The sequence below is a fragment of the Rhinatrema bivittatum genome, chromosome 1, assembly GCF_901001135.1.
Source record: "Rhinatrema bivittatum chromosome 1, aRhiBiv1.1, whole genome shotgun sequence".
In the NCBI taxonomy this organism is placed as follows: Eukaryota; Metazoa; Chordata; class Amphibia; order Gymnophiona; family Rhinatrematidae; genus Rhinatrema; species Rhinatrema bivittatum.
Window position 1 is genome coordinate 290,186,781 of NC_042615.1, and position 13,216 is coordinate 290,199,996.

General features: G+C 47.0%; 1 protein-coding gene across 3 annotated transcripts in view; it reads left to right on the forward strand.

Annotated features, from left to right (window-relative positions):
- The window catches only part of LARP7 (La ribonucleoprotein domain family member 7), a 230,746-nt gene that overhangs the window by 52,684 nt on the left and 164,846 nt on the right, over positions 1-13,216 (forward strand). The window contains exon 3 of one of the 3 annotated variants that reach the window (XM_029596294.1): positions 176-213. The exons of the other annotated variants lie outside the window; for them this stretch is intronic. Within the exon in view, the coding sequence (XP_029452154.1) occupies positions 176-213 (38 nt within the window). The remainder of the gene's footprint in view (positions 1-175; positions 214-13,216) is intronic. 3 annotated transcript variants of the gene reach the window in all.

Sequence of the window (13,216 nt, forward strand, 5' to 3'; positions counted from 1 at the left end):
ACTTTGACTGGCCCCTACTGGGCATGCCCAGCATGGCACTAACCCTGCAGCCAGCAGGGACCCCCTTTAGTCTTCTTTTTTCCGCGCAGCAGTAGCCAAGCGGTTAAGGAGCTCTGCAGAGATTCCTGACAGGAATTTTCCTCACGGAATTACTAAAATTTAATTTACCCCACAGGGGTCCCTCCTTCAACTTTTTCAAGCCACGGTACTCTGGTAAGTTTTTTTACCTGTTTATTTATTTTATTTATTTAAAAGTATTTATATACTGTTTTTTAAAATGTAAGTTTTATCAAAACGGTTTACAAAAATATAAAATAAACGAGATTAGAAAATAAATTAAAAAGAATAAAAATACACAAATTGGTATATAAACAATAAAGTAACTAATTTTAAAAAGAAAGTCTTAATAGAAAAAGAGCCATATACAAATAAGAGGGGTAGAAGGTATCTGGAGGGGGTTATTCTAGAGGGGGGGAAGGGGTGAATAAATTTGTTTTGTTGAAGCGGGTTACGGAGGGAAGTACTACAGGGAGGAGGGGGAAAGGGGGGAGTTTTGTAGTTGATGTTAAGTATTTGGTGAGGTATTAAATGCTAATTGGAACAGATATGTTTTCAGGGATTTTTTTAAAGTGAAGTGGATTTGTTAATAAACGGAGTGGATTCGGTAAAGAGTTCCAGAGGGGAGGGTCTTGCTACAGAGAACGCTCTCCTTCTGGTGATGTCTAGTCTTGCCAGTCGAGGTGATGGAATGTCTAATAGATTTTGTGTTAATGATCTTAAATGCCGAGTGGGTTTATAGATACGAAGCATAGAACAGAGCCAGGTAGAAGAAGAGTTGTGTATTACACCATGGATGATGGTGAGTACTTTATATTTTATCCTGAATTTTATGGGTAACCAGTGAAGGGATTGGAGAGTAGGTGTGATGTGATTTCGAAGAGAGATACCAGACAAAATGCGGGCTGCGCTGTTTTGAACTAGTAGGGAATAGATTGAGGAGTCAGGTAAACCTAGATAGAGAGCATTACAGTAGTCTAGACCAGAGAAAATTTGTGACTGTAGAATAGTTCGAAAATCGTGATGAAAGAGTAGCGGGCGGAGGCATTTTAAGAGTTGTAGTTTGTAAAATGATTTTTTAGTCAGAGAAGAGATGTGTTGTTTCATAGATAGATCCGTGTTTATGATGACTCCTAGGTTTGTGGCATAATGTGTTATCAGGATCGACACGCCGTTTGTTATCAGATGTGAAGGTGGACCAATTGAAGAATCTAAAATAGGTATTAGGTGAACAATCTCAGTTTTGGACGGGTTCAATTTTAAGCGATTGTGTGAAAGCCAAGAATTAATAGTAGATAGATAAAGAGAGACCATAGATAAGGTAGCGGACCAGGATGTTTTATAGGGAACTAAGGACTGTATATCATTTGCATAAATTTTGAATTGTAGGTTAAGAAAGGATAGAATATGACATAAAGGAAGGAGATAATATGTTAAATAGTATGGGAGATAATGATGAGCCTTGAGGTACACCGGATGAAATTGTGTAGGCGACAGAAGAGTGGTGATTGATGTTAACTTGTTGGGGACGATCAGTAAGAAAGGATGAAAACCAGTTTAGAACTGTACCTGTAATACCTATAGATTTAAGACCTGAAAATGAGTATTTGATGATCAACCGTGTCAAATGCTGCTGAAATATCAAGAAAGACTATCATATAGTCTGTGTAGGAGTCAAAAGCGTGGAATAAAGTGTCAAAGGAATTTAGTAGAAGACATACTGGCCGTCGACCGTACCGCAGGTCAATTTTTTCATGGCCGTGGCGTCGGGGTTCCGCTGGTGCCCAGACTGTAATCGTACCATGTCCATCACAGACCCTCACAAAGTCTGTGTAATGCGTCTCGGATGTGAGCACGATGTCCTAACCTGCACCAAATGTACCCTTATGACACCAAAAGGTCGCAAGGCTAGAATGGAGAAGATGGAACTTCTCTTCAGTGCTCAAACCCTGACACCGTCGATTGCATCGACGTCGTCAGAGCCGGCACCGTCAACTTCGCTCCAGCATCGACTTCTGGCCGGTGACTTCTTGGCCTTTGACACCCTCTACTCACCCTCAGGACCGAGGGGATCGTAGAGATAAACATCGCCACCGGCATCGAAAGTCTCAGACCATTGAGGGAGCGAAATCATCGACCTCACTACCGTCGAAAAAACCCCATCCAGAAAAGGCACTGACCTTTTTGGCGACCGGGTCACTGAGGCAGCCCTCACCCGACAGTATATCGGGAGCCATGACTCCGCCTTTAACGGTGGTCCCTCCGGCTATGCCTCTGCCTCCTTCTTCTGTTCCGGAGCCGGGGCTGCTTGCTCCATGTCTCCGAGAAGAACTGGACCGGATGGTTCAGGAGGCAATCAACAAGGCGATGCATCGACTCCAGGTTCCTCTGGTACCGACTGCGGAACAGACTACTGACCCGATTCCAGCAGCGTTGGCACCGCTGCTCTCGAGGATGAAAGCGCTTATGGCCGCTTTTCCACTGATGGACCCCGGGTCACCGATGGCTCCGGTGCCCTCCCTGCTTGCTTTGTCATCGGGAGGAGAAACACCGTTCCACATCCCTCCATCGGGAGTTCTGCCGATGCCTCAGCCATCGATGCCGATACGTCCGGTGCCACCGATCCACCCATCGGCGCCAACGCGTCCATCGGCACCACTGAGCCATCCATCGATTCCCTTGATGCCTGCACTGGTGCCTTCAATGCCTTCATCAGTGCTTCCAGTTATTCCTTTGAGTCCTTCGGAGCCTCGACCAGGACCTTCAGGGATCCTACCGCCCCGTCCTCCTCTGGTCCCTAGAGGAGCAGGTGCTGATCCCTACGACATCTGGACTGATGATTCTTCACCAGACACCAATGATTTGCCTTCACCACCTTCACCTATTGAAAGCAGAAAGCGTTCTCCTCCAGAGGACCTTTCCTTCATAAATTTTGTGAAGGAGATGTCTGAATTGGTTCCCTTCCAATTATCTATCTCATTCAGTCAGCTCCAGGCGTTCGCAAATCTCAATTGGATCACCAATCTGTGGTTGTTGAATCTGCCCAGAAAAGAGCAAGGAGATCAAAACCTCACACTTTCTTTCCCCCAGGCAAGGAACAGAAATTTCTAGATGCCATTGGTCGCCGTGTCTTCCAGGGATCATTGCTCATCTCCAGAATTGCCTCTTATCAGCTCTGTATGACCCAATATAATAGGGTCTTATTTAAGCAGATACAAGACTTAACAGACTCCCTGCCTCAGCAATTTCAAGAGCAACTCCAAACCCTAGTAAACAAGGGTTTTGAGGCAGGCAAGCATGAGATCAGATCATCGTACGATATCTTTGACACTGCTACCAGGGAATCTGCAGCTGCTATCTCGGCAAGACGATGGGCCTGGCTCAAGTCTTCCGACCTTCACCCTGAAGATCAGGACAGATTGTCCGACCTGCCCTGTGTAGAAGACAATCTGTTTGGCGAGCAGATTCAACGGACGGTGGCGGAACTCAAGGACCATCATGAGACCCTGAGACAGCTCTCTCTGATGCCTTCTGAGTACTCTTCAAAACAACCCTTTCGGAAGGACTCTAAGAAGTCATTCTTCCGCCCAAAGAAGTCCTACCCGCCACCAACTAGAACCCGTTCTACGAGACCGTTTCAAAAAGCCCAGTCTCGTCAGACACGAAAACAAAACCCACAAGCAGCTCCTCAGCTGGGCCCTGCTTCCAGTTTTTGACTCCTGCACAGAGAGCAGCAGCCAGCTTCCATTGCCCCACATACCAGTGGGAGGTCGATTGTGCCATTTCAACAACAGGTGGCACTCAGTCACCTCAGACCAGTGGGTCCTAGCAATAATTGCTCAAGGTTATCATCTGAACTTTCTCTCCATTCCACCGGACTCCCCACCTCTACAGACGTGGAGAACATCCGATCACTCCATCCTTCTGGAACAGGAGGTCTCCTTCCTCCTCCAGTCCAAGGCAATAGAACCAGTACTCTACTCTCAGCATGGCCTAGGGTTCTATTCCCGGTACTTTCTAATACCCAAAAAATCGGGAGGCGTTCATCCAATTTTGGATCTATGTGCCCTCAACAAGTACCTTCAGCGAGAGAAGTTCAAAATGGTAACCTTGGGCTCTCTTCTTCATCTTCTACAAAGAGGAGACTGGCTCTGCTCTCTAGACCTCCAGGATGCATACACTCATATCGCGATAATTCCATCTCATCGCAAATACCTGAGGTTTCTAGTAGGCCCCAAGCACTATCAGTACCGAGTGCTTCCATTCGGCCTCGTGTCTGCACCACGAGTCTTCACAAAATGCCTCGTCGTAGTTGCAGCCTTCCTCAGGACTCAAGGTGTCCACGTCTACCCCTATCTAGACGATTGGTTAATCAGGGCTCCCACTCAGCAAGCTGCTCTGTCATCCCTACATCTTACGTTACACACTCTAATTTCACTCTGATTTCTCGTCAACTGCGACAAATCCTACTTAGTCCCATCTCAAACCTTATCCTTCATTGGGGCAGACTTGGACACCTTGCAGGCAAGGGCTTTTCTGCCTCGACAGCGAGCTCTCACTCTCGTGTCTCTCGCACACCAGCGGCAGTCTCAGAACTACATGACTGCACACCGCTTTCTCATCCTACTGGGACACATGGCGTCCTCAGTTCAGGTCACCCCAATGGCCCGCTTGGCCATGAGAGTCATGCAGTGGACTCTAAGGTCACAATGGACTCAATCCATTCAGCCCCTGTCGACCATTGTCCACGTAACCGACTCACTCCTTCTGTCTCTCGCCTGGTGGTGAAATCAGGTCAAACTCCTCCAGGGCTTGCCCTGCCAGGCTCCAGACCCTCAAATAACTCTCACCACCAATGCTTCCAACCTCGGCTGGGGAGCCCACGTGGCCGATCTGCAGACACAAGGATCTTGGTCTCCAGAGGAAGCCAAACACCAAATAAATTTCCTGGAGCTGCGAGCAATCAGATATGCTCTCAGGGTATTTCAGGATCGCCTCTCCAATCAAGTCATCCTGATCCAGACAGACAACCAGGTGGGCATGTGGTACATCAACAAACAGGAAGGGACGGTCTCCTACCTTCTGTGTCAGGAAGCTGCGTAGATATGGGTGGAGGCCCTCTCCCACTCGATGTACCTCAGGGCCACCTACTTGCCGGGAGTGGACAATGTGTTGGCAGACAAGCTGAGTTGCACCTTTCAACCGCACGAGTGGTCTCTCAACCCCTCAGTAGCGAACTTGATCTTCCACCAATGGGGTTATCCTCAAATAGACTTCTTTGCGTCACCTCAAAATCGCAAAGTAGACAACTTCTGCTCTCTCTCACTCGCAGCCAACACTATCAGCCAAGAGATGCGTTCTCCCTATCATGGACAACCGGTCTCCTATATGCATTCCCTCCACTTCCACTTCTCTCGAAGACTCTCGTGACGTTATGTCAGGACAAGGGAACCATGATCCTGATAGCACCCCACTGTCCGCGCCAAGTGTGGTTTCCAATATTTCAGGAGCTCTCCATTTGCAGGCACATTCCCTTGAGAAAGGACCCGCTTCTAATCACTCAAAACGACGGGTGCCTACGCCACCCCAATCATCAAGCCTTGTCCCTGGTGGCATGGATGTTGAAAGTTTAATCCTTCAGCCAGTTAATCTTTCTGAACCAGTTTCCTGTGTCCTGATTGCTTCATGGAAGCCTTCCACAAGGAAATCGTAGTCTTACAAATGGACCAGGTTTACGTCATGGTGCTCTTCTCAATCCCTTGACCCGTTTACCTGTCCAATCATGAAGTCTGGCACTTGTCAGAGTCCGGTCTAAAAACTTCCTCCATCAGGATGTATGTCAGTGCGGTAGCCGCCTTCCATTAAGGTGTCAGGGATGTTCCCATATCAGTACAACCCCTTGAAAGGCTTGCTTCACCTCAAGCCTCCTTTGTGTCCTCCGGCCCCTTCTTGGGACGTCAACCTAGTTTTGGGTCGGCTCATGAAACCACCATTCGAGCCTCTTCATTCCTGTGACCTTAGGTATCTCACATGGAAAGTAATTTTTCTTTTGGCAATCACTTCCGCTCGCAGAGTTAGTGAATTACAGGCTCTAGTTATCTACCTGCCTTACACTAAACTTCTGCAGGACCGGGCAGTACTCCACACTCATCCTAAATTCTTACCTAAGATAGTTTTTGATTTTTCATCTCAATCCATTATACTACCTACCTTTTTTCCCATCCCCATTCCAATCCAGGAGAGCAGGCTCTGCATACCCTTGACTGCAAACAGGCTCTAGCGTTCTACCTAGACCATACAGCTGCCCACAGGAAAAGCACTCAATTGTTTGTCTCTTTCCATCCTATCAAATTGGGGCAGCCTGTGGGTAAACAGACTCTCTCCTCCTGGTTGGCGAACCGCATATCCTTTTGCTATCAGCAAGCAGGTATTCCACTTCAAGACCGTGTTAAAGCACACTCTGTGGGGGCCATAGCGACTTCAGTAGCACACCTACGATCGGTGCCACTTCCTGACATTTGCAGGGCTGCCACCTGGAGTTCTCTCCATACCTTTACAGCCCATTATTGCTTAGATAAGGCCGGAAGACAAGATTCCATCTTCGGCCAGTCTGTCTTGCGCAACCTCTTTACAACTTGACGTACCAACACCCTTCCGCCTGCCCGCTAGGATTCAGGATGCCCTCCGCCAAATTCCACCCCAGTCCTAGTGTCTTTGCACAGCTGGGTACATTTGGTGCATACTCGGACATCCTCAGCTCGGTACTCACCCATATGTGAAGACTACCATCCTGCTTGTCCTATGAGAAAGCAAATGTTGCTTACCTGTAACAGGTGTTCTCACAGGACAGCAGGATGTTAGTCCTCACGAAACCTGCCCAGCGGTGTTGGGTTCATAACTTTTCTTATTTTATTTTCGGCACTACCTGTAGCTTTTTAACAAGACTGAAGGGGGACCCCTGCTGGCTGCAGGGTTAGTGCCATGCTGGGCATGCCCAGTCGAGGCCAGTCAAAGTTCTGGAAACTTTGACAAAAGTGTTCCGTGATTGGGCTCCATCCTGTGATGTCACCCATATGTGAGGACTAACATCCTGCTGTCCTGTGAGAACACCTGTTACAGGTAAGCAACATTTGCTTTCTCTGCAGATTGAGGTACTGAAGCAACACTCTAAAGATGGTACTGTCTGTGAATTTTCAATGCCCTATGAGTTTCTTCTTCAGGTGTTACCAGCTCTACATTATCGTTTCTTTGATGGTACAAACAATCTGTCAACAGTCTATAGCTGAGGTGACAAATTATGATTTGCTCTTTCCATAGTGGGTTCTGCATCTCTCTGTGCTTAAGCTTTGTACCAGCCCCCTAGTAGCCCTGGAAGCATACTAATGCTGAGGGAAGGAAAAGATAGGCTAAGCAGGGCTACTGATTTATTCTAGTTAATTTATTAGATTTTTATTCCACTGTACAGGAACTTCAAAGTGGAATACATTCAGGTATTGTAGATATTTCCTTATTGCCAGAGGGTTTATAATCTATGGGGTGAATTTTAAAAGTGTTGCTTGTGTTAAAAGGCCTGTATATATGACTATATGGGCCGCACATGAGCAACACATTTTAAAATCCGCAAATTCTGCGCATGCACGAGTAAAAAAAAAAAAAAAAAAAATGGGATGGAGTTGGGGAGGAGGGGGTGTTCTGGGGCAACTCCAAAATTTACATTTGTAAATCCGTATTTTAAAACCTGCGTCTGCAGCATGCGACAGGCTCTTAGCAGTGCATGATTACTTCTGTCCTTGTTGAGGTGTAAGTCTGCATAAACCTCTGTTTGGGTCTAAAATGACTGGGGAGGGGCCTGGATCAGCTGGGGGGAGTACAGGCTGAAGAACCAGAGGGATCTAGATGACCTTGAGACAGACTGAGCAAACTGGTGGTCTAATTGGCAAAACTGGGAATGTCCTTCATGGGAGCATATTTTAAAATCCACTTTTCTGCATGTATTAAAGCTGATGAAGACCTAAGGAAGATATGTGAAATACATTTGCTCGAGTAACCACTTAAAATTAGGAGCACACATACGAGCGGTAGGCATATTTTAAATGATATGCATGCAGTTGCGTGCATAATTTAAAATGCCAGCATTTGTGCCTAATGCACCCATTTGCGTGTGTATGGGCACCCACGTGCTCATTTTAAAGTTACTGTCTCTGTTTGTACCTGAGGCAATGGAGAGTAAAGTAACTTGCCTAAGGTCACAAGAAAAGGCAAAGGATTTGAACTCTGGTTTCCCTGGTTCATAGCCCACTGATCTAACCACTAGGCTACTCCTCTGCTGCAGTGAATTTTAGAACTAATTAAATGTTTAGAGGGAATACAGTATTCATATGCTAGTGTTAGAATGACTTGTTTTGCATCTTAAAAAATTGAAACTGGCAAGGTTTCTTTAATCGGAGTGGAAGACTAGCCTAATAGAGAAGTGAGCTGTGAGCGAGGGTTTAAATCCCACTGCTGTTTCTTGTGATCTTGGGCAAATCGCTTCACTCTCCATTGCCTCTAGTGCAAACAGGGACGTTAACTTTATTATCCCAGGACAAGCAGAATACTAGTCCTCACATATAGGTGACATCAGTAATGGAGCCCTATACGGAAAAACGTCTGTCAAAGTTTCTAGAAACTTTTGACTGGCACAGTGTGCCCACTGAGCATGCTCAGCATGCCATGATATTCTCAGCCACAGGGGTCTCCCTTCAGTCTTCTTTTTTCCACGAAGCCATTAGCCTCGCGGTTAATTGGAGTCCTGTGTGGTGATTTTCACCATATATTTAAAATAGCCGAAAAACTTCGAAACCGCAGGGGTCCCCCATTTTTTACCATCGCGGTAAGTTTTTCTATATTTCCGTCGGTTCCATACCGTATCTTTAGCCGAAAGTTGTCCACGTCTGACCGACTTCATAATGGCTACAGGCTTTAAAAAATGCCCAATTTGTTGTCGAACAATGTCCATCACGGACCCACACTTAGAGTGTGTGCTCTGTCTCGGTGAGAGACACGATGTCCTAACCTGCCCGAAGTGTGCTGAGATGATGCCAAAGGGCAGGAGACTCCGGATGGAGACGATGGAACACCTGTTCCATTTACAGTTAATGCCCTCAACTTCGACGTCCACGCAGTTGTCTCCAACTGGAGCGATCCGTAAAGTCGTCTTGAAGAAAAGAAAACCAGATGAAGCGGGAGATAGAAGGTCACCAACCCCGTCTATTTCTTCGATAAAATCAATGTCGGTCATCGAAAAAAGCACTGACCACAAACAAAAGCATCGACATCGGCCTCACGATCCCGAGACCGATCCGATACCTGGCGGTCCATCGAAGGATCCTGGATCAGCGGCTAAGAAACCTCGGAGAGAGGACGCTTCATCGAGGCCTTCCACCCCACCGATATCTGTGCCAGGAACCGTACCTCCTCAGGGCTCTGCTGAGGTACCGGAATCGCCTTCACTGCCTTCCCCCATAGCTGCTTTGGTCTCACCAGCTATGCGAGCAGTACTGGACAGATATATCCGCCAGGCAGTCAGGAATGCGCTCCTCGACATGATGCTAGCACCGACTCTGCCTTCGAGGCCAGCGCTATCGCCAGTACTGTCTCCATCGATGGTTCCATCAACTCCAGTATCGATGCCTTTACCAGTTCCATCGCCGGTTCCATCGACACCAGTACCGATGCCCTTACCGGTTCCATCACCAGGTCCATCGATGCCAGTATCGATGCCTTTACCAGTTCCATCGCCGGTTCCTTCGATGCCAATACCGAGGACACTGCCGACTCCATCGTCGATTCCACCGATGAAGATGCCCGATTTTATCTTTTTTTGCGCTGATTTTAGCAAAACTAGATACACTTATCGGTGCAATCCCTTTGAAACCTCAGGAAGTGCCGATACCACCACTCTAGGGTAGACAATACTGCCGAAGAATCATCGATTCTAAATTCGATTCCGGGTCCATCGGGGATTCCGCGCCCATTCCCACCGATATCCCCATTGTTCCCATCGAAACCCAGGGGGACACTCATCGATGCCATCGATACTGAAGGTGCCTCGACCGCATACACCTGATACATGGAAGGATACTGATACTGATACCTCATCGGAAGAAGTCCTCTCAGAACCATCTCCTCCAGAGGAATGTAGAAAATCCCCTCCGGAGGATTTATCCTTCTCCAACTTCATTAAGGATATGGCTGACACCATTCCTTTTCAACTACAGTCTGAGGAAGATTCCGGACAAAAGACCCTGGAAGTGCTACAGTTCGTGGACCCTCCTAAGGAGGTATTAGCCATACCAGTCCACGAAGTCCTCGTAGAATTGTTATACAGATTATGGGAGCATCCCTGCTCCATACTCCAGTAAACAAGAGGACAGATGCGACATACCTGGTTCAACACATCCCAGGATTCCAGAAGACTCAACTACCTCACCAGTCAGTGGTAGTTGAGTCAGCACAAAAGAAATCAAAAAGAATAAAAACTCATTCTTCAATTCCACCAGGAAGAGACAACAGGTTCCTAGACAACATAGGTAGGAAGATGTTTCAGGGATCTATGCTAGTTTCCAGGATTGTGTCCTACCAATTATATATGACGCAATACCAGCGTAACTTATGGAAGCAAATGCAAGAACTCTCTGAAACTCTCCCCCAGCAAGTACAGGAATCCTTCTCTGACATAATTCATAAAGGTCTAGAAGCAGGCAAACATGAGGTTCGTGCAGCATATGATAGTTTTGAAACGGCATCAAGACTATCAGCCACAGTTATCAGTGCTCGATGATGGGCCTGGCTTAAGGCCACAGATCTGAGACCCAAAATACAGGAGAAACTGGCTGATCTCCCTTGTGTAGGAGACAATCTCTTCGGAGATGAAGTAAAGGAAGCAGTTTCCCTCCTAAAGGAACACTCAGAAACCTTAAAGCAACTTTCTTCGGTACCTCAGAAGTCTCAAGTACCATCAAGAAGACTCCCAAGGAAAGAGTTCAAGCGTCCATACTACAGGCCAAGGAGTTATCCACCTCCTGCCCATGGATGCTCATCCAGACCAACTCAGAGAACTCAGTCTAGACAACCAAGAGCGCCTAGGGCTCAACCCCCTCCACAAACAGGAGCAACATCAGGGTTTTGAAGCAATACCAGGGAACAGCAGCCTGTCTACCAATCCGACCCCAAATTTGTCGGTTGGAGGTCGGATTGCCTTCTTCCAACACAATTGGTCACACATTACCCAGACCAATGGGTACTCTCCATCACATCTCAAGGGTACCACTTGGACTTTCTCACTGTACCAAACGATACTCCACCCACCTCATTTTGGACAGTAAACAACCAACCCACAAGTCTAAAAACAGAATTATCCACCCTTCTGAGAGCCAGGTCCGTGGAACCAGTTCCCCGGCCTCAGCAGGGCAGATGATTCTACTCCCGTTATTTCCTCATTCCCAAGAAAACAGGAGGCCTACGTCCCATCCTCAACCTCAGAAATCTCAACAAATTTCTGAGAAAAGAAAAATTCAGGATGGTTTTTCTGGGCACCATGTTACCTCTACTTCAAAAGGGAGATTGGCTCTGTTCTCTGGATCTTCAAGATGCTTACGCTCACATTCCAATATTCCCTCCTCATCGCAAATATCTACGATTCCTAGTAGGAAATCAACATTTCCAGTACCGGGTGCTACCTTTTGGTCTTGCCTCAGCACCTCGAGTGTTCACAAAGTGCCTAGCAGTGGCAGTTGCCCACCTACACAAGCAAGGCGTGCACGTGTTTCCTTACCTGGACGACTGGCTCATCAGAAGCTAAACAAGGCAAGGAGCTCTCAACTCTCTCAAACTCTCAATAACTCTACTCCATTGCTTGGGATTCCTCATCAACTACCAGAAATCCCACTTCACACCATCTCACCTGTTACAATTCATCGGAGCAGAATTAAACACCATAACAGCAAAAGCTTTTCTTCCAAACGACCGTGCACAGACACTAGCCTTGTTAGCAGACTCTCTCCGCGCACACACACACAAATCACAGCTCATCAATGTCTGTCTCTCTTGGGTCACATGGCCTCCACAGTTCATGTCACTCCTATGGCGAAATTAGCCATGAGGCTCACGCAATGGACACTCAAAAGACAAATGGATACAGGCCATTCAACCGCTTTCTCATCCAATTCAAGTAACTCAGCAACTACGATCCTCGCTACTATGGTGGACAACCATGACCAACTTGCTCAAAGGCCTACCTTTCCAACAACCAATTACGCAAGTGACGTTAACTACAGATGCATCCACCTTAGGCTGGGGAGCACACAATGGTCATCTGCAGACCCAAGGTACTTGGACAAAACTCAAAGCTACATTTCAGATAAACTTCCTAGAGCTTCGAGCTATATGTTATGCGCTGCATGCGTTCAAGGACTGCCTTTCTCACAAGACTGTTCTGATACAAACAGACAACACAGTAGCTATGTGGTACATCAACAAACAGGGAGGTACGGGCTCGTATCTCCTTTGTCAAGAAGCAGCACAGATTTGGGACTGGGCCCTAGCACACTCAATGCTTTTACGGCCACTTATCTAGCAGGAATTCACAATGTAGTGGCGGATCGCCTCAGTCGTCAATTCCAACCTCACGAAAGGTCTCTGAATCCAGAAGTGGCGACCAAGATCTTTCAAAGTTGGGGCCAACCAACAGTAGACCTCTTTGCATCACAAATGAATTACAAAGTGGACAATTATTGCTCCCTGTACAAGCAGAGAAATTGCTTACCCAGGGACGCCTTTGCTTGCCACTGGAACTCAGGCCTTCTATACGCGTATCCTCCAATACCGCTAATAACCAAAATTCTAGTGAAGCTACAACAGGACAAGGGGTCCATGATACTCATAGCCCCATATTGGCCTCGGCAAGTATGGTTTCCCACACTTCTAGACCTCTCGATCAGAGATCCAATTCGCCTGGGCGAAGCTCCCACTCTCATAACTCAGGATCAGGGTCGGTTGCGCCATCCCAACCTTCAATCCCTATCCCTGACAGCATGGATGTTGAAAGCTTGATTTTACAACCACTCCATCTTTCAACCAATGTATCTCAAGTGCTTGTAGCTTCATGTAAACCTTCAAC